This window comes from Sarcophilus harrisii, chromosome 3 (genome assembly GCF_902635505.1).
Source record: "Sarcophilus harrisii chromosome 3, mSarHar1.11, whole genome shotgun sequence".
Lineage (NCBI taxonomy): Eukaryota > Metazoa > Chordata > Mammalia > Dasyuromorphia > Dasyuridae > Sarcophilus > Sarcophilus harrisii.
This window is the reverse complement of record NC_045428.1, coordinates 24,962,692-24,990,496: the sequence shown is the minus strand read 5'-3', so window position 1 is coordinate 24,990,496 and position 27,805 is coordinate 24,962,692. Positions and strand designations below refer to the sequence as shown.

At 34.8% G+C, this 27,805-nt stretch overlaps 1 protein-coding gene across 1 annotated transcript in view; it reads left to right on the top strand.

Annotated features, from left to right (window-relative positions):
* ZBBX (zinc finger B-box domain containing) overlaps positions 1-27,168 on the top strand; it is a 114,736-nt gene extending 87,568 nt beyond the window's left edge. Inside the window, exons 18-20 of the mRNA XM_012546610.2 lie at positions 5,150-5,407; positions 25,448-25,586; positions 26,889-27,168. Of these exons, the coding sequence (XP_012402064.1) occupies positions 5,150-5,407; positions 25,448-25,586; positions 26,889-26,988 (497 nt within the window). The 3' untranslated portion in view covers positions 26,989-27,168. The remainder of the gene's footprint in view (positions 1-5,149; positions 5,408-25,447; positions 25,587-26,888) is intronic.
* Positions 27,169-27,805: the final 637 nt, after the last annotated feature.

Here is a 27,805-nt window from a genome sequence, read left to right as displayed (position 1 = left end):
CTTAAATCCAATTCACTCACCGAGCAAAACAATAACCTTCTGATACCATCCTTAGTCTTCTTCGAGAATGAAGGATGAGCAACAGTTTTTATGTATATTTTACTGTCCCATAGACTTAGTGATCCAGGAACATTGGCCTCCTTTCTGTTGCTCTCCCAGATCACTCCATCTCCCAACTAAATATTCGTAGTGACTGGAACACTCTCCATCCTCTCCCCTGGCTTCCTTTTAATTCTCAAGCACCTTCTTATTATCTATAGGACATCTTTCTTAGTCCTCCTCTTAGTGCATCTATAGTCTTACTATAACCTTAATCCTCACAGTCATGATTATTGTGTGTCTTAAGTTTGAAGCATATGAGAAGGGAGATAAATTCGGCTATAGATGTAGACACTGGTTGTGGTTATAAAGAGTAACTGGCACCCTGATGATAAGGAATAAGAAATTAAAAAAAAAGATAGAAATTAAAAAGTACAGTTGTCTGACAACAACCCAGAACCCTTCATACTTCAGTAGCCACAGTGTTGGCCCTCCATTGGGCTCTCTTTATTCTCCGAAAATGTTACTGACTCACTCTTGGCAGTTTTGAATTCTGTCTCTCGGTATGTTGCTGGACTCATGCTGAATCCTTCTCCCTCCCCACCTCTTGTGAATCATTACACACACTTTGGGAGGAAATGATCAACTCAGAAGCCTCTGCCCATCAACAAAGTTTGTTACTATACAAAACTCCCTGCTCTGTATTTCTCCAGTGATGACCTTAGACTGATCAAGTTCATGTTCAAACCAAAATACTGTTCCATAAATCTACAAAATCATACTTCTCAGGCATTAATATACTGGAATCTATCCATACTCATAACTGTGTTATAGATAAAACTGTATTGCGTAATTATTCTTTATGAAACAACATTTTGTATATCTAGCAATAAATCCACCTCAATCTCCCATATATTACATTTTGTGTTATGAGACTCCAGAATACATTCACTTTCTAATAAACTGAATCAAAATGATAACTTGATAAGATGGAGTATTTGTCAAATATAAACATAATTTAATATAAACTAAATAGAGACAAATATACAATTCCATGCCAGAATTTGCCATTTCTCGCTGATGATTGTATAGCAGATCCACTGGGACCTTTTGCCTTCTTCCCTGACTGCTTTCTTTTAGTTTTCTTCTGGGATGTTTGGTTCTTTTGAGATTTTTAGTTGGGAAGGACCTAGACATTTATGAAACACTTAATTCTCTATGCCAAGGTACATGAAGCATTTTACAAATATCATCTCATTTGCTTCCTAGAAGACTTCTGTTCCCAAACACTCTCATTTTAAAGAGAAAGAGCTGAAGTCTTGAGTGTCTGTGACATGCCCCAGGTCACACAGCTGTGAATGTACCAATACTGTGTCACACAGTACTAGAAATGTGAATTGTATCCTGCTATCAGTACTCACCTTTATTTTCTGAGACAGGATTTGAATTTGTCCTCCTGCCTCCAAGTCTAGCACTTTATCTCCTATACCATACTTTATCCTGCTTAAACCTAGACCTCTATAATGCAAGCCCATTTACTTTGTACCACCTCAAGCTCTTTAATTGGCACATAAGAGACCATGAAACTTACCAAATAGATTGTTTCCCTATAGGTTAGTATAATTAACATTCATATTAATAATATTAATGTATTTTTATCATTGTGATGACTTTTCACATAGAAAGTACTGTACATTTAATGTATTCATGTTTGAGACTGAGATTTTCCTATTATTTAGCAAAATGGTAGTGCTTAATGGTAGAAACTACAAGAACACGAGTGTGGTATATTTTGGAGATTTATTTCCCATCTTTGTTAGTTGACATATAACATCTGGTTGATATGAAGATCTGAGCTTTCCTTCACTGTGTTTTCCACTAATGTGAAGAAATATTTTTTTCTTAATCCCTTTAGGAAACCTTTCCAATTGACTGACATACTTAACCTCAGTTTACAGTTTTAGCTATTACTATTGACTGGTGTCCTACACTTCTTTTCAGTTCCTTTTTTAGGTCTCTGCTTATTGTTAATTTTTAATTTTTCTAAGCTATAATGGATACTGGGAAATGTAGTCTAACTGGCTATAAAAGGAGTCACCCATTTTTATAACCTAGTCAAAAAGGTTTTGGGTATTAATATGTTCATCTCCTGATATTTTGATATGTTGAAAAAGTCCCTCAAATTTCAGTATTTCCTAAGTGATGCATCTACTTTTTATATTAACACCAATCTTATGTCTGATTTCCTATTATTATTTGTACTTTATTACCCTGACTATTAGCCTTCACTAAAGATTTGTTCTGGTGTGGAGATGACCCTGATTTCTGAAATGCTTTGCCAGCAGAGCTTGACTTGGGTGTATTACCTTTAGTACTTATTTCAGACACAGTGATTCATACTAAGGCACAGAGGAGTCACCATTTGACTTGTAACCTTGATTTTTTGACATGAGCAGCCAACTATGTTAAAGCTTACACTGAGCTAGCTTCCCATCTTTTCAGGAACATTTGTACATTTCTGGTTGATTGCTTTTCAAATCTTAGCCACTAGATGGTAGTATTTCATTTTTGAAAGTATGAAGCATTCACACTGATTTTTTTTTTTTCTTTATATCCAACAATTAAATGTCAAGATAATGCCATGCCTGATTTTCCTTTTTTCCCTTTTTTTTATATCCACAAATTAACTCTTTAATCAAAACATAAGTAACAATTTTAAGGAAATTTTATCTGGAAATAAATATAATTCTGAGTTCATAGAAGGAAGACAGATCTATAACTTATGTCCAATTGAGAATTTCTCTTAGCTATTTCTTTCCTTTTAATTGCTTATTGATTAGAATTTGGACATATTCTAAGAACATCCTGAGTTCTTTACAAATTGCCAAAGAAGTCCTAACCTTTACCAAATTCTGAGAATCAAAGTAATATTTTAAGTAATATTTCAAGTAATATTGCAAGGATTAGCTTTTCATTTGGGTTCTATAATGTCTTCTTTTAATTATATATAATTTCCACTTCAATAAAAAGACAATGTCATAATTTTTAAAATTAATTTCATTTTCCCCTAATAACATGTTAAAAGGATTTTTACATATTTTTAAAAGTTCTGAGTTCCAAATTTTATCCTCCTTCCCTTCCTCCCTTCCCTCCCTTTTCCCTGAGATAGTAAACAATAAAATGCAGGTTATACATGTGCAATCCTGTAGGATATTTCCATATTAGTCATTTTGTACAAAAAAAGATGAATAAAAGATAAAAGAATGAAAGAACTTGAAAACTAGCATTCAAACCATATCAATTCTTTCTCTGCAGGCAGATAGAAGGCTTCATCATTAGTCCTTTGGTATTTTCTTGGATAATTCTATTGCTTAGAATAACTGAGTCATCCATAGTTCTTCATCAAAGAATATTGCATTTATTGTGTACAACATTCTCCTGGAGCTATTCACTTCACTCTATGTCAGTTCATATAAGTCTTTTCAGATTTTTCTGAAATCATCATTTCTTACAGCAATTGATATTCCATTATAATCATATGCCATATATTGTTTAGCCATTCCCTAATTGAAGGACTTCCCTTCATTTTCCTTTTTTTTTCCCAAAAATTGAGCAACAATTGAGCAATTAAGCAATAGACAGAGTTGCTCTAAATATTTTTGTATATATAGGTCATTCCTCTCCCTTCCTTTTTTTTCTCAAAAAAAATCTAATTTTTACTATTATAGGAAAATAATAGCTGACATTTTCATAGCACTTATAAAAGTTTTGCAAAATACTTTACATATATGTGTGCATGTGTATCATATATATGTAATATATATATATTTATAAACTATATATAAGTATAAACTACATTTTCATCAAGATTATTTTAAAAATAAAGTTCTAAAACACTCATTAAGACTGGTGCCCCTTGGAAGGCATCCAAGTCATTAATTTTTTTATATATTTCTTGTACCAATTCTTTGGATACCACACATACCACATAGCTAGGAACCTCAGAGGATAGAGGATAGATCCTGAAATCAAGAGAACCATCCAAATCTGGCTTCAGACACTAGCTATGTGACTCTGGGCAAATCACTCATCCCTGTTTGCCTCAGTTTCTTCATATGTAAATTGAATTAGAGAAGGAGATGGCAAACTCCTTTCATACCTTTTCCAGAAAAACCCTGAATCAGGACATGAAGAATTAGACATGACTGAAAATGACTGAAAGCAACAACATATAGTAGTTACTGTGCTAAACAACAGGTACACAAACAGGAGAAGTGAGATAGTCCCTGTTCTCAAGGAATTCACTCTCTAATTGGGAGAAAAAGCACAGGAAGGGGGAAGTTCAGGAGGAGGGCCCATGAAAAACCCCAGAAGTTGTAAGAAGTCAGCAGTGGAGTAGATGATTAAGTCCAGAGAACTTCATGTAGCCTCAGTAGATCAGTGGACAATGATGAAGAATCATGGGCAGAGAGGGAAGATAGATAGCAAGAGTTGATGATGTTTTCTCATTGTCAGAAGGAGCAGAGTCATGAACTGGCAGCCAAATGAGATAAATGGGGGTAGCTGACAACAGTGCTGGTGGGTTTCCCCATTTCCTGACTATCGCTAATGAGTGCTGGTCTGAAAATTAATCTTTCTGAGGGCAACAATGATGGGTCTTACTAAACTTATATAAGTAATTGTTCCATGAGAAATATGAGGGGACAATTCTAGTTTTCTATAGCTGCCACAGTATTTGTTCCATTGCTTGAGCCTTTAAGAAATTAAGTGATTGTCTAAGCCAGTATGTGACACCAGAGGAAAATCCTGAGAATTTTTAAAAAAATTATTTATGTTAAAATAAATTTGATTTCTGTGAACCCATACCAACTAACAGAATAAAACAGGCTAGAGGTCTCCTTCATAGTAGGAAGTATCCACATGAAATATATGCTATAGTAAATCGTGAAATTGGTAATTAAGAGGTGATTGTCTAATGAACTCATTTGTTCTAATTGAATTATTGCTGATTGTCTCTACATTTAGTGGGTTTATTTATATGCACCCTCTGTTATTTATTGATAGTGATAATAGTAATAATTATATTCAAATTCTTTGCATTGTGTTTTAGGGCGTATTTCCAAGAGGCCATCATCAGCAAATATACCAATTTGTAAAATGATTCATAATAGCTCTCGGAGCTACATGTCTTTGCACCAAAGACCAAGAAGTGCAGTTTTTCGGCCAATATCCAGAGCTACTACAGAAATTTCAGAAATTGAATACCTTGATGTAACTGAGCGAGATGAACCATTCTTTGAAGATGCTGCTGATCGTCAAACCTTAGACAGTTTGGAAAAAGAATTAAATACATTGAAGAATATTTCAGGTAATTTGAATTACTTTATTTATTCATTCATTTATTTATTCATGTATATAATTGAGTTTTTGTGACTTTCCTAAGATTATTCAGCTGGTAATTGTTAAGTGTCTAAGATCAGGTTTGAACTGTGATGCTCCTGACTTCAGAGCCAGTTGTACCATTTAGCTGAAGTATTTTTAAGATTACATAGTGCATTCATTCTGATTTTAACCTTCTTTGCTCCAAGATGGAGAGAAATTTTTCCTTTTGGCCTTTATCCATTTTGAGTTAGCAGCCTATATTGTTTTTTCTCTGACATGTTTTTCCCAAGTCCTTGGATGTAGTATGAGATAAAATGAAGTAATAAATTTTTCCTTAATGTATTCTTGGCACATCACCCAATAATTGAGCTGCATTTCCCTAAATCTGCATATTCTATGTGGTTTATAGTGAAATAATTGCATTGAAGTCACTATTTTGATGGGCCTAGGAGAAAATATTCTTTCCCTTCCCATAAAGCCAAAAAGAGAAAAAAAAGAAGAAAAGATTTAATTTGCAAAAAATATTGAATATAATTTTTATTATTACTATTATTTTTAACCAAGATTATATTCCATTCTTTCTGATTATATACCCTTCTGACACTAAGCAAGGTAGGGAATCATTCCATTAATTCTTAAAATGTTAAATCACCTGCCCAGGTGGCTATTTTCTTGATTACTTTCCTATATGACTAGAGAAGTAGGTTTGGAAGTGATAGAGCTGTCCTAAGGATACCCTCATGGATATAGTCAGAATGTAGTATGAAGTGAAAGGATTGCATAATACTACTATCTTCTGACTGATGTAGAAGATGTTATTTTTTTTCATAAACCTTAAAGTTAATGGGCCTCAAAAGGGAGGAAGGAAAGGGAGTTGTTTGGATATATAGATCAGTAATTTTGACTTAACAGAATTATAGGACTTAATGAAGGAATGATCTGTCAACATTTAAAAAGGAAAATAAAGATTATCAAGAACTGTGTGACTCTACCAAGCCAGCCAGAGCTGATTTGCTTGATACCCCACCCACAGATTGTTTTTTTCTTTGACAGAGGATATTTTATTGTCTAGTTTATCTAAACTTTAAGATAGCATTGAACAAAGTCTCAAGCTTTCTTTGTGACAAGGATGGAGAAATGGAGACTTTAGGATACTTAGTTTGATTTTCATCTGCTTAAATACTAGGACTGAAAGTCCAATTATTAATGGACCGATGTTAACTTATAATTAAGTGTCTAATAAAGGATACCAATAATCTCCCTGGTTTGTTTAACATTTTTATGAATTATTTGAAGAAATAAATTACATCTTTCTCAGAGTCTTAGATGACAAAGTTAGGAGGGATAACTAACATCCTAAATAATAATATCCAGAAAGGACTCAACAGATCAGAATAAGAAATTTCTAATGAGATAAATTTAGTAACTATAAATATGGCATACTATTCTTGGGCTCAAGAAATTAATTTCACCAGTACAATAGGGAAGAGATGTAGCTAGACCTCAGTTGATCTGCAAAAAATATATTTTTTTAATTTTTAATTTTAATTGGAAAGATCAAAATGAATTAATAGTAATAAGAACCTGGAGAAATAGTAAGATATGTTAAGAGAGACATAGTGTCAAAAAACAAGGGAACTGATCATTTAAAGTGTGTTCTAGGCTCTTTGCTGAGCAGGTGTAGGTAGCATTGTGTTCAGTTGTAGTTTCCTCATTTTATTAGTTACATTGAGAAGTTCCCGATTTCAAGTTCCAAAATTCCAAAGAAGTTTACTAAAGGCTATGAAGACCATGCAATGTGAACTGTGACCTTTCTCATCTTACTCCACACTCTTGGGAACCTCATCTATATTGATGATTCCCAGATTTACATATTCACCCCTAGACTGTCTTCTGAATTCTAGTTATGCATTGTATAGTTCCTCTTTTGTTTATTTTTAACTCGATGTCCAAAAGGCATCTTAAACTTGCTATGCCTAGAAAGAATTGGTTGATTTGTTTGCTTGAGGTTTTTTTTTTTACACCAAGTCCACCTCTTTTCTTAAAACTTCTTGACTATTGAGGGTATCACAATCTTTCAGACTCCCAGATTCTCATTCTCAGTATAATCTTTCTCCTCTTCTTCTCAAGACATATCCAAATCAATCACCACATCTTGTTATTTCTAATGCCAAAACAGCCCAAGTCCTTTTCCTTCTACTGACAGAGCCAACCATACAAATTCAATTTCTGACACTTGCCTGAAGTACTACAGTAATTTCTTATTGTATTTGATAGTTTCTGGTCTGTCTTTCATTCTAATCTTTCTGCCACTAGACTGACAAAATAATCTTCCTAAAAATGCAAGTGCATCCAAATCACTCTTTTTCAGTAAACTCCCTTGGCTATCTCTTCATTATTTGTGCAACAGTAACTTCTTCTGTTTGACATTTAAATCTTTCACCACCTGGACCAAAACTCTCTTTTCAGACTTATCACTCATTCTTCTACAGGTCCTGCATAGTCCATCCAAACTGTCCCCTTTCCTAGTTTTGAAATGTGGTCCACCATCTTCTATCAGCAGTGCCTTTATATTGCCATTCTTCTTGCTTGAAATTCATTCCATTTACATCTTTACCTCTTAGAGTCCTCATTTTCCTTAAAAACTTAGCTCAAGCACCATTTTTTCTTTAAATTTCTAATAACTTATTATTTGCAAAATGCATGCAAAGTTAGTTTTTAATATTCACCCTCGTAAAACCCTGTGTTCCAGATTTTTCTCTTTCCCTCCCAACCTTCCCCCTTTCCTAGATGGCAAGTAATCCAATATAGGTAAAACATGTGCAATTCTTTTGAACATATTTCCACATTTATCACATAGTGCAAGAAATATCAGATCAAAAAGGAAAAAAAAACAAGAAAAAAGCAAGCAAAGAACAACAATAATGACGAAAATCCTATGTTATGATCCACATTCAGTCTCCACAGTTCTTTCTCTGGATATGCATGGCTCTCTTCATCACAAGTCTGTTGGAATTGGCTTGAATCACCTCGCTGTTGAAAAGAGACATGTCTGTCACATAATCTTGTTGTTACTCTTAGTTCTGTTCACTTCATTTAGTTCATATAAGTTCCCTTAGAGCAGTTCATATAAGTCTCTAGAGGACTTTCTGAAATCATCCTGCTTACCATTTCTTATGGAATAATAATATTACATTACATTAATATAGCATAACTTATTCAGCCATTCCCCATCTAATAGGTAACCACTTATTTCTCAATTCCTTGATACTACAGAAAGGCTGCTTTAAACATTTTTGCACATATGGGACCTTTTCCCTTTTTAATGATCTTTAATGATCTCTTGAATACAGGCCCAGTAGAGACATTTCTGGACCAAAGGATTTGCAGAGTTTGTTAGCCCTTTGGGTATAGTTCCAAATTGCTTTCCAGAATAGTTGGATCAGTTCACAATTCCACTAATAATGTATCAGTATCCTAGTTTCCCCACATCCCCTCTGTTTATCATTAACTTTTTCTGTCATTTTAGCCACTCAGAGGTTTCTAGTAGTGCCTCAGAGTTGTCTTAATTTGCATTTCTCTGATCAATAATGATTTAGAGAATTTTTTCATATTCAGAAATGGTCAGCTGCAGAAATTGAGAAATTCAGAAATTCAGCTGCAGAAATGGTCAAGCAGCTTTTTCTAAATGAAGTCTTCCCTATCTTTTCAACTTCTAATACCTCCTCCCTACAATTATCTTCTATCTGTATCCTTATATTTGCATATGTTGTCTTTCCTGACTAGATTGTAAGTTTCTTCAAGGCAGGCACTAAATCAAATTTTCTTCCATTTCTCATGGAAAGTGAGTCATATTTTTTTTCTTTTGCCCCCAGAGAGCAGAATTAGAAGAAAAAGCCATCATTTCAGAAAGGCATATGTAGTTTCCATGCAATCGGAGCATTCTGAACAATTAAAATTATACCAGAGAGGTTTGAGAGTAATGGATTCCACTAAACTGAGAAGCCCTTAAGCTATTGAGGAATGCTAACGTGTTAGTCCTACTGTGGTTCAGCATTTGGAAAAAGGATAGATTGGCCTAGAGGATCTCTGAGGTTTCTTCAAACTTTAAGACAGTGATGATCATTGAGTAGCTTCTTTACCCTTTATGAGGCTTTCTTCAGCATGCATTTGCTGGAATATTGCACTATTTCTTTTGAGTATTTAAATTTGGGGCCTTCTGCTTTCCTAAAGTCCATGAGTACAGTCTAATAAAACATATTCCTACTCTAGAATACTTAGACTTTTGGTTGTGTAATGAAACAATTAAATGAAAATTCAGGGGAAGAAACTTTTCCTTTGAAGTTAGCATATCTTTATGATACCCTATAGAACTTAAAAGCAACTTGAATATACATAAGAAGTCTCCAGAATTCCTTGCCTTTTGTAACTGTGCTCGTCCTACTATCTGGTGGTTCAAGTTCACAGTTCCCTAATGTTAAATATGTAATTATATTAAAATATTCTAAATGAAAGTTTTGTAGTAATCAGCATCTCAAAGGTCAGGTGATAAAAATTTATATAAATGTGGTATACACAGGAAATATATATGTATTTGTGTATGGGAAAATAACACATGGCAAGCTAGATAACGCTCTCTATTTGTAATGCATTAATTAGGAAATTATCAAAATGTTCTTTAAACATGTCCATAGAGTCCTCAATAGCTCTGCTATCTGTTTTGAGTTCTCCTTTAACAGCATTCTTTATGGTAATATAGAATTATCACTTTTCTGCTTTGGAAATTGGTACGTTTCCCAATTGACTCATTAATAGCCTCCATTTATCTGTTTCTCTTAAGGTTTACCTAGTTCTTTTCTGAGAGCAACCTTGTGAAATGTAGGTATTGTGAATTCAATTCAATTTAATAAACACTCATTACTCACTTAGCATATCCAGACCACTGTATAGCCCTGGGGATACACATAATATCTGTTCCCAGGGAACTTAATATTGAATAAGTTCATTTATTGTTTTGATTCATGAAATTCATGAATTTGCAAATGACTTATATTTGATGGCTATTTTTCTGGAATCTCAATTCCATTTGTTAATTGCACTGCAATTCACAATGCATTCAGTTATATGGTCACAGTATCATGCATAGACATAGAGTGACAGATAACACTCAGGGATGTCCCAATAAGGTATTACCCAAGCTCATGAAAAAAAGTAAACAAATGAGTTCACTGCTCTGCACCTATGCAGTGGGTTGGTTTTTATATGGCAGCATGCAGAAAAGTTCACCAGGGTTGATGTCCCTTTCTGGTAGCCTTGCTCAGTTTGAAGCTGTGCTAGGTCAATCTAAAACAAACAAACCAACCAAAAAACATATTCGCTGATCTTGGTCTAAAAGCTAAGACTTGGTTCAGATTACAGCAAAATAATATTCACACACATAAAGAACTATAAATATACATAGGTGTAGTAGGTGTGATTGTATAGATAGATACATACATGTGTATAGATATACACACGTGTGTGTGTTATGTGTGTGTATTTATTTTTAATATTTCTGGATCTCAATTTTCTTATCTTTAAATGAAAGAATTGGACTCTAAAGAGTGCATCCAATTTAATGATCCTTTGAATGATTTAGTTACTTCCTACCATCTTCTTTTTCTGTGATAGCAATTTTCAAAGTCCCAGTTTTCCATCTTTAGCAAATTGGACCAGACACATTTTTTACTCATCATAATTCCTCCTTCATTAAAACAAAACAAAACACACTAAATATGTACTTTTTATGTGCCAACATAAGCCCATTTCTCTTTCATGGAAAACATTTCTGTCAGCAGCTTTTCTCATCTTATTTTCTGTTAGCTCTAGGCTAAATCATCTTCCTTCTCATGTATATGTCTTATGCATCAGCCAGGGGGGTCAGAAAAGAAATGCTGTAGCATGAGCAAAGCTCTTTTAATAGTGTCATTTCAAAATGATGATGGCTGGATAAAAATTGGAAATGGAGAAAAAGAAAATGGTAGATTCTTCATTTGTGCCTCCCCACCCAAAAGTGCTCAGCTGCATGTACACACACACACACACTCAGCATCATAGACTTTCCACAAAAGACCAGGAGCTGTCCAGAAGAGTGCTTTGTAAACACACTGGACTGTTGTCTCTTTTAACTTCTCCATTTCTTCACTACTCTCACCTCCAAACTGTGACATTTTGAGTTGAGCCATATTAGCATTTTTTTTCACATAAGATATTGGGAAAGAAGGACAATACAAGAAAAATGATTTCTTAGTATACTGAAAGGCAATGAAAGTCATCTTGCCAGTTCTCTTCTGTTATCATGGGCTGAAGAGATTCATATCATTGAAGGAAAACATATTTCACTGAATATTACAAACACTTTACTTTAAAGGATTCCCCTTTTGGGGGGATATATGGAATTATATGGAAATTAATTATATGGAAAAGATTTTTCCCATGAAACTGTTGTGTTTTTCAATTTAAGAGACTCCGTTTGAAACCAAGGAGATATTGATAGAGTTTGCAAACCCCTATGGAGTATGAAAGCCTTTAAAAGGTTTCCATATAGTTAAATGAGGTAAATAAATGAAGGAAAGTATTTTTCTATAATAAAATTGAATAGAAAATTCTTGAATACTGACAAATTTAGCAGTTCTGCTTAAGAAATAAACAACTCAAGCCATGTCTTCATCAGGGATTGAATCCCATTTTATAGGTTAATATTAATCATAAAAAAGTGAATAAAAATTTAAATGGCCACCCTAATAAGGTTCTCATGATGACGCAATGACCAGAGTAGATGACTATTTTACTACAGAAGAGCACAGAGTTAAAGTTTTTAAAAGAGAAAAGCTAGAAAGACCTTTCCCCAAGGAGTATCCAATCTACAAGGGGAAGAACAAAGAAGGTGACATGGTACATCTCCTTTCATATAACCTTGTGCTTTTTTCTGCCATGTTTCCATTAGATTATGCCCAGGACTTGAGGGAAAACATCATTCAGATCAGAATTTGGTCACTGTGATTGCATTTTTGGTGTACATTGTATGTAACCCTGACATTAATAACCCCCCTATGTCTTCTCAGTCATGTTGCTATAAATGAGCCATCCAGAATGCTTGATGCTTTCCTCTTGATTCTTTGCCAATAAAAGAAGAAAACTTAATTTCTTTTATGTGCATCTTTATAAATTCAGAAATGTGAACTCTTCTTAATTCCTTTAGAAATTAAAAACGGGAAACAGGAAACTACAACAGCTAATATTGATACCGAATTTTTAACTTTACAAACAACTACTTTACTTTACTTTACTTACAAACTTTAAAGCAGTCCTGCAGTAAAGGGTAATATACATAATTTCAGAATAATGAAAAAGGCCAAGAAACTTATTCAGTTATATGTGTATAGGTATCTATGTATGTATATAGTAAATGGCACAAGACTTAAGCCCATATCCTTTGACTTGAATCCATCTGTTCTCTGCACCATAATAATTCCATATTATCAGTTGATTGATGGGTTGCTGCCCTTTGTTCTGGAAGATGATCAAAATTACTGATCAGATCAACGTAAACTTAGAATGCTCCGTCACAGGTTAGGCCCAAATAGTCCATACAATTCCTTACTACAGCCGGTGAAGGGAAAGAAATAAGGTGTATTTTTCTTTTGAAGAGGGAGAAAATGGAGAAAAAGAATAAGAAAAAAAAGTAAAGGAGAGAAAAAGCAGAGAGACAGGAAAAGAAACAGGGAAACAGATTGAACAGTTTTCAATGGTTCTCAGGGAACAAATTGTAGATGGATAGGAAATGGAGCCTATCTTCTTCACATCATGTCCCAACTCTATTTGAACTCGTACCTCAGTACATTTTGTGTGCTATACAAGACGTGAAAATACAGTGGACCTACTTCATGATATACGGTAGACATCTAAGGGAGAAGTTGTGTAATATAAAAAGATCAGTTTTTACAGTCAATCCTCAAACACTGTAGTAGGCTCTGCTAGGAGAAGTGACTCCTACTTTTAAGAGAGCTTCCAACCCATTGGCAAAGACAATAAACATATATGTCAGTACATAATCATTAGCATCAAGAAAAATACAAACTAGTTAAGGAGGAAAAGTAGGAGTATATGTATGTGGAGAGATCGAGAGGCTTCCCATGGAAAGGTGAAGGAAGAGAGGGAATCTTGTGAGACAGAAGTGAGGGGCAAGTGGGCTCCACCCATTAAGGACAAACAGCTGGCACAAGGAAGGACACAGGACAGGAATTTATCATGTGTGAATAATAGACAGAAAGTAAATATGAAAAGTTTTCTGAGTGTGGGAGTAAGAGACGATGATTTTGGAAAGACAGACCATGGAGTTGTAAAGGATTTTAAAAGTTAAAAAAAGAGGATTTTCCAGTTTATCTTAGATGTAATAGGGATTACTAGGCCTATTGAAACCAAAAGGTATTTTCAACTATTTTAACCTAAGCTTGAGAGCATCAGGGTTTACAAGCATCATCCTTTTAAGAAAAAAATGAATTTTTTGTTTGGTCTCAGAGTGTTTAAGATATTCTCATAAGCTGATACAACTAGCAAATATCAGATGTGGAATTTATACTTTGATCTTCTAGCCCGAAATCTAAAGTTCCTGCCAATATGCTCCAGACATTTGACTGCTTGCTTAGTGATACAATTTGATTTTCACCTCTTCCCAAACTTTATTTCTATTTTCTATCTAAGCTAAACTGTCATTGACTGGAGGAAACTTGAAAATTATGCTGACATAAAAATGTTGGTTTCTGTGAATTAATTACCTTTTTCAAGCTAAATCAGCAGAGTCCTGTTTAGAACAAAAGAAAAATTTGGAGACAGCCTGGAGTCTTGGGGGCTAGCTGGGAGTTAGTAAATTCTAGGATTCACATCCCATCTTGCTTTACAAGCTGTGTGACTCGAGGCAAGTCACTAAGACTCTTGACGACTTCAGTTTGTGTTTGTCTAAAAAATATATAGAACATTACTTTTGCGGTTGTTAGACTGAGATGAGATATATAGAATAGTTTACAAACTTTAAAACACTCTCTAGATTTTAATTGTTTGTATATTGACATACTCTAAAAACACTATATTCCTGTCCTGAAAAAAAATCAGAGCCATTTTTCAGGATTGGATTCTCTTCTGAGCATCACATTTTTTTTAAGTTTTCAATAGTATTTTGTTTTTTTTCCCAATATATGTAAAGATAATTTTCAATTTTCATTTTTGTAAGACTTTGTGATCCAAATTTTTCTCCCTCCCTCTCTTACCTCCACAAGATAAGCAATATGATATATGTTAAATATGTGCAATTCTTTTAATAATATTTCTATATTTGCCATGTTGTATAATAAAAATCATGCTAAAAAGGAGAAAAAAACACAAGAAACAAAAAGCAAGCAAGCAAACAAAAAATGAAAATACTATGCTTTGATCCACATTCAGTCTCCATAGTTCTCTCTCTTGACACAGATGACATTTTCCATCCCACTTCTATTGGAATTGGGCACCACATTTTGGAATCCAGAGTATTATAACCTGGATAGTCAAAGCCAGTGACCTAGAGAGCATGTTATGTGTTCAATTTAGAAAATTAGGGATTTTGATTTTGAAAGAAGATAAGGGAAGCTACACAAGATGTGTCTAAAAGTGGTTCAAAGTAATGAGTTAAATTTGCCATCTTGCTGAGAGAGAACTAAAACAAGTGGGTAGAAATGATGTAGAGCCATATTACAATTTTCGAAAACAATATGATTCCAGTGGTGTATTCCTGAAATGGAAGAGGCTCCCTCCCAAGAGAGAGCTTCTTGGAAAGCATAATTTGCAGGGAATTTGGATTCAGAGCGGAGAGATGACACTGATCCAGGTTTCAGAAGTTAACAAAGCATCTTCTTTTCCATGTGTCCTCTGATCTCTTAGGAGTGAGCATGGACTTAAGCCACATTAATGGTGACAGTGTTTAATATTGGGGAGGGCACTGTTCACTTGTACTCTCCTCTAGATCAGACCATCTTGGAAATGGTTTTAGATTCCACATTTTAGAAAGGAAATGGTAACAAGGCCTCCTCTGGCCTGTCATTTTGACCCCATCTAATTGGTTATTGATATTAGCTATCTGTTGTCAGGGATGTCTCCTCCGTTTGGTTGTAGAAGGCACCGGGGCAACTCCTAGTATTTTGGCAATGGGAGTAACTTGTCTTGTGTATGTGGTTGGTCACCATTATTCAAATGTGTTCCTGAATTATTCAAGATAGACTGAAGAAGTGGCTTTCTATTACGAAGAATGTTGGAACTGGATTGTCTTTTCTGTTGTCAAAGTTTAGAATACACCTTTCTTTAGAAAATGGTACTTCCTTCGACTTTGGGGAGTGGTAGGAAGGGCAGGATATATGGGTAATGGCACTGAGTGCTTAAAAAAAGAAACTTGACTAGGAAATCTGGCTAAGTGTGACTGGAACTAAAGGTGGGATTGTAAGTAGTCTTTTAGGACTTTACTGTGGTCCCTTCTTGTTGGCAGAGGAGTGGTTTTCTCTTAGCTCTGCTCTGGCCTTGCTAATTCTTCTGTCTCTTCTGGATGGTGAAGCAAAGAGTTTTATAGAACCTACTCAACTTTTTCTGCAATCAGAGAAGGGGGAAATAATCCTCTACTGGAGATAGAGTGATAGCTGGTAGTCTGTCTGTTTTTTTTTTTTTCCTTTTCACCCTTCTAGGATTTGGAAAAACTGTGATCTTATATCCACCCAGGTTCCACTGAGGTATATATGCAGGTGTATATATTTAATTCATCACTGTCCTCATTTCAGGAACTTGTGAGTTTCTCACACTTTTCTGATTATTATCAAGGATTATATATACATTCATTGTGTTGGTAGCAATTTTGATAGTGGTACATTTGCCGTGATTTAGAAATTTCCCCTGAAGGTACATATGTCTAAGAGATATAAACATGCATTAGATTTGTATTTGTCATTGAGCCATTAATAGTCCCTTGTATGTTTGTCCACCAAAAATAATTCATTCTCTCTCTCTCTCTCTCTCTCTCTCTCTCTCTCTCTCTCTCTCTCTCTCTCTCTCTCTCTCTCTCTCTCTCTCTCTCTCTCTCTCTCTGTCTCCATCTCTATTTCTCGGTCTCTGTCACTGTTTCTGTGTCTCTGTCTCTCTGTGTCTCTATCTCCATGTATCCCTCTCTGTCTCTGTAGCTGTCACTGTCACTCTGTCTCTGTCCCTCTATCTCTGTCTTTCTCAATTGTGTTTATATCTTTGTTTATGGGGGTTCCATTTTCCAGGAAATCTGAAGTCTACTGCCTCATCTTTCCCAAAAGTGGCAGAGAGAGCATAGAGCATGTTTATGCCCTAAAGTTTTCACCTCTTCATGTAAACTGAAGGACAATATTAATGAGCTAGAGTGCATCTAAAAGGGCAAATAGAGTGATAAAGGATCTCAATCAGTTGAAAGATCTATGAATATTTAGTTCTTAAAAGATTTAAGGGATATGATAATTATTTATTTATACTTATATTTATATAAATTTAATTCATATTTTCAAATATGAATATTTCATATTCAAATATATTTCATATATTTAAATGATTTTCACATGAAAGGGATGGAATATAACTCCTCTTTCCCTCTTAGTTTTATTGGGAAGAACTTAATACAATAGGTAGAAGCTATAAAGATGCAAATTGAGGCTTCAAGATAATAAAAAAAAAAAACACCACCACAACCACACAACCTTCCCACCCCCCTCAAAAAAAAAATTCCTAAAAACTAGAATTGTTTTAAGGTGGAAGGGAGTAGTGGTAGTGGTATTTTCCCACTCACTAGAGGTCTTTAGGTTTGATATGTTGTAGACCAGTGGTGTTAAACTCAAATAAAAATGGGGGCTACTAAAGGCTGTAGATTGACTCAGAAAACCATATCCTTACATTATCTATATTCTGTTTTATATTTATGTAATTAAATATTTTTTCAATAACATTTTAATCTGATTGTGGCACCCAGAGCAGGCATTGGATAACTTTGCCATAGAAGGAATTCTTGCACGGTTGAGGGTGGGACTAAGTCATACCTCATATCCCTTCCCGCTATGAAAATTTAAGATTTGTTACCCTGCAGATGAAGGAACTTCGGAGATATCAGCTACCTTGCCCAGGATCCCACAAATAGGTGTTCTCAGAGGTTCTTATTTTAGGCCCCGCACTTTGGCAGGTTTCAATATTCTCAGAGGCAAAGCCAAGTGACTGAACAATGTACATCAACCCAAGTATGGCATGCTACTAAAAGGGGCATCAGTTCAGTCAGTAATATGCATCTATCTCAAAACACTGCTGCAAAAAAAAAAAAAAAAAAACACTGCTGCATATAGAAAATAAGGTGATTTGTCAAGAGTCACACAGGTACTCAGTGTTCTGTTTGCTCATAATTAAATTGGAGGATTTTGTACCAGATTAATAAATTTGGGAAAATGCACAGCACTTTCAGTATGCTTATGCTATGCCCTGCTATAAAAGCCCATCTTTTAATACCAATATTTTTCCAGCATTGCTGTGTGGGTTTGAAAATTGCCTTTCGCTAAGCAAGTTGAAAAAAATTTTCTCAGTTCTGTTTGATATTAGATAAAGATCAAAAAATAATTTAGAACCAGTTTATAATTCCTAACTACACATTTCTCAAGGGTTGTAAGAGCCAGACCCATGATTTCATATGTGGGAGGCTTTTGTGTTGCAGAGATATGCAAAATAAGTGGGGCAGATGGTGGAAATAGGGAGGTGGTGAATTGGGATGACCCCACTGTTTCTGGATGGCTGCAATCTCCATCCACCCTGAGCTAGTCCTTTGGGTGACGTTGGCAGCCATTGTTCTCTGAAGGGATTGTAGGCATCTTTCCTTACATGGTGGATGGATGACGTGGCATCGGGAACACTGTTGAATCAAAAAGAAGCAGAGACAAAAGGCAAATAAGATATTCTGTCTTGCACTGTAAATTTCCCTGCTTACAAATTAAATCAGGGCTTAGTCATTAACTGTGTCAAGGCTGATAATAGAAGATGTTGGTTGGAGTTGTTTATGGCTGTAACACAATACATAGTTATATAACACTGAAAGCATATTTTCTACTTAGAGAGTTCATATAAGGTCTTTAACTTCTTTTTCTTTTGTACTCCAAGGCTAATACTAGGTATATTCATATTATATATAACATTCCATTCACAATATGGTTCAAAGCCAACAGCAAAGTCATCAAATTAAGATTCATGAAAATGAGATGATGATATAAAATTTTACTGAAAATGAACTGAATACATGAGAGTAAAAAGAAAAATAATTAGGATCTTTTTTTTAGGTTAGCTATGAACTCATTTATGTTGGCCAAAACAACTAAATATTTGTGAGATTGTAGAGCCTATATCGTTACATTTATTGTCTTTTTTAGCAATGTGGGGAGATGTTTTCCAAAACCTTCACTCTTTTATTTCTTACTAACTAATATAATTAATAATTGCAGGTCTGACACTATTTTGATTAAAAAAAATTCACCAGGGGAAGGGCTTATATTTTGCATTTAAGAGCATGGAGGGGTCTCCTTTGATTGTCATAAAGATAACAACAATAACAACAATGGTTTCTAATTAAAGGAAAAAGACTTTACAGTTATTTAGAACCAAATGTTAGCATATTATGACAGTATCTGCAAAGATGGTAGACATCTGGTGTATATATTCAATGAGGCTAAAGTCTTAAGTCTTAAACCTGTTCTCTTGAAAACTAGGTGTATATTTTTCTCTTGTTATTTTATTCTAAACCTAAAAGGGTTTTTTTTTTTAAACAATGGCAGGATTCCAAATTTTTCTATCCAATTATTTGATATGAATTACATTTTAAAATATTATCAGAAGCCCAAATTAAGTTAACCTTATACACTTCTAAATTTTGAAGTTTTAGCTTGAATATTTGTTTTTTTTTTTTTTTTTTTTTTTGGTTTCATCTAGGTGACTCAGTGAATTGAGTCCTGCAGTCAGGATCAGAAAGACCTGAGTTTAGCCTCAGACATCCACTGTCTGTGGGACTTTTGGGAAATCACTTTTATCTCTGTTTTCTAATCTAGTAGAGAAGGAAATTCCAAACCACTATGGTGTTTTTTGTTTGTTTGTTTGTTTGTTTTTAACAAGAATATCCCCAAACATGACTGAATAACTGTTTCTCTCTATAGCATTGCACATTCAGTATTTTATTTTTAAAGAAACAAAACAAAAATTTCCAAATAGAACTTTTTTCAAGCCTACTTGAAATACATTCATTTTTAGGATATAGAATATGATTTCTTCTTTAGTAATAAAATATATTTCTTTCACTTAAGGAAAATGTTAGCTCCAATATACAATTCCTTGCTTTACCAAACAGAGAGAGGAAATTGGATTTGCCTGCTTCTAATACTAACTTGATCATAGCAAAATAATCAAAGGTTACTGTTTTCTGTTTTAGGAATTGTTTTAGCACAACTAAAAATACTCCACAGTTCTACTTTGAAAGTAAAATACTTTGCCAATCCTGAGGAACACTATAAATATGGGTCTATTAGAGGCGTAAATAGAGAAATGCTTGTGTTCTATAATTCTTCCCTCTCTGATAGTCAAGGGACAGAAGAGTATCTAGACATGAATTACAGATACTCAGTCTTCTTTTTTTTTCTTATCTGTTTTAAATCTTACATGATAAAATAATCCGGAAATCCAATCTATGGAAAGCAGTCAAAGTTTGATTACATTTCTAAACTGAACTGAAAATATTTAATTTACTTAGAGAGTATTTTCTTCTTCTAGAAAAGGCATTCCATCTGGCATATTTTTTCATGGCAAAAGTATTTTAGAAGAATGGAGCAGGAAAAGTCTTCTACAGAATTTTTTTTTGGTTTTCACTCTTTTCACGCCAAATTCAGAATAGAAGAAATGAAAGATCAAGAGTTGCTCAAATTTAAGCCTATCTGGGAATGGCATGGACTCGGAACACCTCCAATTGCATTGTCATTGCCCCAGGTGGGACAGTCTGTGGCAACAGATTGACAGAGAGTCCTGAAAATATCAATGAAAGTAGGCACCTCAGCCTGTTTTAAGTGAGGATTCATAGTCAGAGAAGCTCTTCAAATATGACAGTCATCATTACTTACGCTGAATAACAGATATTTAGGAAACTTAGGTTATCTTTACTGAAAATCTTTGACTTTTTCTAAGAAAAGAGACTTTTAGAAAGTCAGCTAAATTAAGACCATTTACAAGCATAACCAGCACTGACAGGCACAAATACATACTTCTTCCTTCCACCAAGCCAACAGGAGGAAGGTCAGTGCTTATTAGCTAGAGTGACAGTTAGGTTTGATACAGGGTAGTTTTAATATAGTGCAATGGACATAAATCAAACTAAAATGTTTTCCAAGTTCTCACATATTTGTGCATCTTAGAAAAAGAAAAAGATTCACATCTAGACCTGTTATTTTTCTTAATCACATTGTCATAACAATTAAATTTCTAGAGACTAAGTCACAGAGATATTGGTGATCTTTTCCTAATAGAATTTTCTCAGATAGATTAAGACACATAGGAAAAGCAGTGAGAAGCTATTAGTTTACACCCACATTTCCAGGGGAGTTCAATTGCTAGGGAGTCAAGAAAGCTCAGCTGAGTTGAGAAGAAATTGGTTGAAGAACAGAAAGCCAAGAATATAAAAGTGGAGGTGGGGGGGTGGGAGGCTGAGAAGAGACAAGTAATAATCTTGGGGGGAAAAGCACAAAACTTTGACTACCCTTAAAGCAAAAATGTACACATACACATACCACTTAGAGGCATCAACAATTATTTCCTGAGCACCTACTATGTTCCGGGCATTGAGCTTAGAATCAGAGATACAAAGAAAGGCAAAACTATCCCTTTTATCAAGGAATTCATGATATAATTGGGGAGAAAATATCCAAACTACTATATGCAAACAAAATCTAGATAAAGTAAGTGAGAAAGTAGAAAGAGAAGACACTGGTATTAAGATAGACCAGGAAATACTTTGTCAAGAAGGTGAGATTTCAGCTGATACTTGAAGGAAATCAAGGGAGGCAGGAGATGTAAACCAGGGGAGACAAGGAGAGAGAGACATGGAGGAAAGCATGTGAAAATTTATAAAGGGTCTTATTTGCAAAGAACAGCAAGGATTCCAGTGTCTCTGCACTTCAGGTCATGAAAGAGGGAACAAGCTTAAGATTAGAAAGGTAAAAGGAAGCCAAGTTGATGGGCTTTGACAGCCAAACATAAGATTTTATATTTTTATCTTGGAGCTAATGGGAAGCCAATGGATCTTGATTGGTGGGTAGAGGGTGATATGGTCAAATTTGCAATTGAAGAAGATCACTTTGTCAGATGAGTGGAAGATGAATTGTTATAGGGAGAGACTTGGGGCAGGCAGAGCCCAAAATGGGTTTTTATAGTAATCCCAGTATAGTATAGTATGAAGTGATAAAGATCTGTACTAGGATGGTGATAGTGTCAGAGAACAGAAGTAGGTACTTACCAGAGATGCTGTGAAAGAAGAATCCTCAGGAGATTGATTGAAGATAGATTGAATATGGTGGGTGAAAGAGAATCTGAAGGGTCAAGAATGATATTAATGTGGTGAGCCTGAATGACTGAAAGTAAATCACCAGAAGTAATACAAAATTTATAAAGAGGCAAAGGTTTTGAGGAAAAAATAATGAATTCTGTTTGAAATGTTGAATTTAAAATGTTTGTGAGTCATCCAATTTGAGGTGTCCAGTGGACAGTTGATGATTCTACACTAGAGTTCACAATAGAAATTAAATCGGATAAATGGATCTGAGATTCATAACTATGTGGAAATGATTATTGAATCCATAGGGACAGAAGAGACCACCAAGTATTAAAAAGTAGAATTGAAAGGTAAGAGAGGGAGAAAAGGGCTGTGGGGAATACATCCAGGTGGCTGTCATGATCCAGATAAAAATACAGCAAAGCACACTGAGAATGAGTGGGCAAATGAGTAGAAACAGAAAACCCAAGAGGCAAATGAGATGAAATGAAAAATTAGAAAAGGGTGAGAAAAGTCAAGGAGACAATTTCTTAATTGTCAAAACTAATGTGATTTAGAAGAGAACATTAGTTTTGACAATTAAGAAATCATGGTAATTTTATAGAAAGCAGTTTTAGATAAATGAGTTTGGAAGTCAGATTGTAGAAAGTTCAGGAAACACTGAGAGGAAAGCAACTGGAAATAGCTATTGGCATGTTGTTTCTCAAGGAGATTAGCCTTGAAAAGAGGAAAGGTACCAGATGACAGTTAGTGGGGATCAAGTGAATGTTTTTAAAGATGGAGAGATTTGTGTGTCTTTTTGTAGGCAAAAGGGAAGTGACAGGAAGAGATCAATCATTAGTGAGAGAATGATTGTGTTAGAGGAAGACCCTTTGCCGTAAAAGACTCTGTGGAATGGGATCAATTGTTCCTGGAGAGGTTTGCCTTGCCCAGAAGAAGGGCCACCTCTTCATATGAGATTTTAAAAGATATATAGAGAAAGGCAGGCAAGTTGTTAGCTAAATCTCCTCTGGACCATTTATGGAAGGATAAAGATGAGAATTCCACTGGATGAGAAGCAACCAATGGGCTGGGTTTAGGAAGAGAGAGTGGCAGAAGGCGTTTGAGTGATGCAAGATGAGGAGGTGGAAGGAAGAGGAGCTCTTGTAAATAAATTACATACACTTTTTTTTGTGAAATATGAGACAAGATCTTCAGGTAACAGAGGTAAAAGAGGGATTGATGAGAGGGATGAAAATGTTAAGAAAAGCCAATGTAGTGAGTTGCATTGAGAAATGTTCAGGTATGTATAAGAGGACTGCCAACTACAGTGAGGGCACTTTTGAGATTATATAGCATTAATTTCTTATGGACCTAGTCAGCATGGTTTCATTATTTTCTCCAGTTTCATTTTGCCTCATGTGGATATGAGACAGATGTTCAAAAGACCAAGCCTCACACAGTACTTTCTAGAGATAATAAACAAAGGATTTTACTTACAGAATCCTAAACTTTTGCTTAGAACCAGCAATAGGAATTGAGTCAACTGGACCCAGAATGAAATGGAAAAATGAGAATAAAGTCTTTTATTGACCTGAGAAAAAGGGAAATTCCAAGCTTCAAAGAAATAAGGAGCCCATAGGCATCAGTGTTTCTGAGTAATAGAATTGATGACAATTAACAAAGATGAGCTTTCTCCCCACCAAATAAGATGTGAAGAGGAAGGTGAAAGAAGCAGTTTCTCTTCACCCCTCAGTACTTAGCACTCACTAACAAAAATGCTACAAAACATACACATTGTTTGAAATCTAGTAATTTGGTCAGCAAAAAGGTTTATGTTATTTATGGCTATAAGCTAGCAAGTGAAGAAACTTAGAGAGAACAAAAATCCTTTTCTAAGATCAAGCAGACTTCTGAATAGGAGCCATTTCCCTTGGATATTTATTGCATTTGATAACATATCCTGCTACTGAGTTCATACCCAGTCAGCCATTGGCCATGGAATCAATGTAATATTTTTAGAGGAGGGGATAGAGTTCCCTAGTTTATTAATCTGTCATTGATCTTAGTGATTCAAGACTGACCTGGTTTGTCTGTCTGTCCTTTGGCTTTTGATAATGGCTGGGATAAAGAAGAGCCAAAACAAAATGGATAGAAATGGCTTTTCATTTATACTGAAAGGAAAGCTTATTCTATGATGGAATCAATTATAACAATAAACTGATCACATAGGGCTTCCTTGACACCATTGCAGCCATTATGGACACGTATGACCAGAAAATGGAATAGCCAACCAAGTGATGACAAGAAGAAATTCCAGATGGACAATTTGTACATCATATTTATGCGATTTTAAAAGATATCTAGATGAAGGAAGGCAGGCTGTTAGCTAGATCTCCTCTGGACCATTTATGGAAGGATAAAGATGAGAATTCCATTGGATAAGAAACACTTACAGGCTGCTTTCTGCAAAGTTGGAAGGAAAATCCACATTGATAACAGATTTATTTGAACTCCATACAGAAGTGTAATGGATTCTATTTCCTACATCTGGAAAATTTGCATTAACTTATCAGCAAAGTGGAGATTACACCTACCTTTCAAGGGTATTGTTAGGATCAAATGAGATCATATATATAAAGTGTTTTGTGAACTTTGACATGTGATGTGAATCTCATTTGTGATTATTATTATTATTATTAATGAAAAATTGTATTTTTTATTTTGTTTTTCACTGTCATCTCTTCTGGGTTGTGTAATGTAGTGATATCACTATATAGATGCTTATTCCTTCATTGATTTTGGGCCTATAGCTCAACAGGATCTGGAAATAAAGGAGACTCGAGGTTCCACTTTTTGAAACTCAGAATTTTAATTGCTCTAATCCCAAGAAAAATATCTGAACTATAGAACAAGGTACCTTCACTAGAAAGGGCAGCTGTTCTGAGGAAGCACTTTGCTTTAAAATAATTGATATCAGAGTTGAAAGGGACTTCAGAGGTCGTTTAGTATAGTGTTAATTAGAATACCTCAGCATAGTTGCTATAATTTCCAATTATGTGGACAGCAAGGAAGAGTTGAACGTGGGGTCAGTATAGAACATAACAGAATCCTTTTTTTTCATTGACAAGCTTTGTTATTTTCTATTAAACTTGGTGAATTTTTGGGCTGTCAGTCCATCTCATATATAATTACAAAGTTATAAATATGCTGATTTTTGTGATCATTTGTCATTTTAGATGTCTGCATCATTGACCTGTAACCTTTGCTCTTTTGTGCATGGAACGGAGAGTTAGTTGTATGCACGAACTGATACAACACACTCTTTACCATTCTAGGTAAATTGTCAGCACAACGTGCTTGGCTTTTTTTTTTGTCATGAGGTAGAACAGTGACAGTGTCTCAAATAAAATATTTCAGATGCTCCAGAAAGACTTTACAGCTTAGACTCTGAAAAGTTATCCGGCATCAACATACATTCAAAGAAGATAAGTAAGACTATGACGGATGTCCCAAAGACACCAGGACTAAAGGACTCCAGTAGACTTGACATTTCAAGGTAAGTAACAAATGGCGTATGGTAAAATGGGTGACATACCGAATTCCTTTCCTGAGCTATATAATAAAATATGTGGCCCACAAATATATACTTCCTGTGGCTATTATTTATAAAATAGTTGACTAGATACACTAGTGCAGATTTAGAAAATAAGACTAATAATTCTTGAAGTTGTTTCTTGTCATATTCTGTAAAATTATATTACACTCTTTCAATTTGGACGAAGTAAATGATTTTGTGCCTTAATATGTTGGTTCAAGGGGACAGTGTTGGGAGGAGAACCCCACAGAAATTTCCCTGCATTGGCTAAAAGTAACTTACATGTAAATATCATTGACTATTTGAATAATAATCTTAGTAAATCCCAAGCACTTTGTCACTGTTTCCTCTATGTTATGTGGAATTATATCTAAGTAATTATTAGTAACTAAGTGATATTTCCCAGCTGCAAGGAGTTTATTAGTTTGAAAAGCAAGACTAGATTGCTCAGAAATTCATATTTTAACTTGTTCAGTCATTTCAGTTATGTCTGAGTCTTTGTGATCCTATTTGAGGTTTTTGTGATAAAGATACTGGAGTGCTTTGCCATTTCCTTCTCCAGCTCATTTTACAATTGAGGAAATTGGGACAAACTGGGTTAAGTAACTTGGCCAAGGTCACACAATTAGTAAGTGTCTGAGGGTAGATGTGAATTCAGGAAGATGAATCTTCTTGACTTCAGCCCTGATACTCTATTCCCTGTAGCATCTATGTTGTTCCCACAATTATGCCCATATTTCAAGTGCAATGACAATTCATCAAGAAAAGTGAATATACCAGTTGAGGATAAGCACCAGTTGATAGGGATTCTGCATTTTTCAGAACAATAATCAATAATTTTGCACCCAAGGTAGCTTATTATACAGTGGTATGATATAAAGGCCATGAAAAACACTATAGTGACTAGAGGACAGTTCTCAGAAGCCCGGTAGACTTGATGTAAAGTCCTGCCTCTGAGAGATCCTGAGTGAGCAGAAGAAAATTGCTGAATGTTTCCTTGCTGAGGAAATTCTTTTATATTTGTGTATTGCAGTTAAGTTGATGATTTACATGAATAGAAGCAGTTGCCTTTGTGAAACAATAAGCTGCCAAGTGCAATCCTTCTGAGAGCCATTAGCTAATGGTTAGCTAATGATGGAAAGGCCAGGTGATCCAAAACCAGCTTCATGCCCTCCATTATCTGGGTGTTGTCTTGATCTTAAAGCCCCCCCCCCAAAGTTTCTCTTCTGGGTGTTGATTGTTTCTGTGTTTTGAATTCCTCAGCTTGGACACGGAATTTCATAGTTTGCTATCATTGTCGGAAAGAAGCATACATGAAGAAGAAAGCTCTCTGGAAAAGCTACAAGTCATTGCCCTCCCTTGACCAAGAAGGTGACTGATCAGAACGTCTTGATTTTTAACTTGTGTGTTCACAGATTAAAACAAATATGAGACAAGATTTAACCAATTGAACCTACATACTGGTCTTAGCTAATGAAAAAATAGATTATTGATGTCTCATTTCAAAACCTGCATACTAATAAACATTGCTGAAATTGTTATACGTTTAAGACATATTTCTTTTGTCTAATAGAAATAGCAAGAATGATAGCACATTGATAGAGCACTTTAAGGGATTGCTAAGAAATGTGTCCAAATGTACCTTGTTTCTTAGATCTCATTAATAAGATCTAGGTTAGGAAGAAATCATGTTTGTCAGTTAAGTGTCCAGGAAAAACAGAGAGCATCAAAAGAGAACAGAGCATTTCCAAAAATAATTTATTGTTGAAAGAAATTTTTAAGCATGGAATAATAGTGTCACTTCAGAAGACTCAAACCCAGCATTTTATTAACTTCAATTCGGTTGAACATTGTTAATGAAGAGTAGCTAATGTATAGAAAAGCCTTCGAACCTATATATTTCTGTAGATAAATAATAGCTTTTATTTTTAGGAATTCTCATAGTTTTAGAGAGATCTTTTGTTGTATAAGACTTCTAGTACAACCTCTAATATAGTTAAGGAAGATAAGGTCATAGAATGTGAAATGACTTTTCCCAGATCTTGCAATAGTAACAGAATTGAAATTAAAGACCAGATTATTTGTCTTCAAATTAATGTCTGTTCTATAGTAACATACAAACTTTTGGGAGAACAAAAAAGATCTTAAGATCTTAATTTGAAGTCCACATAATAGCATTT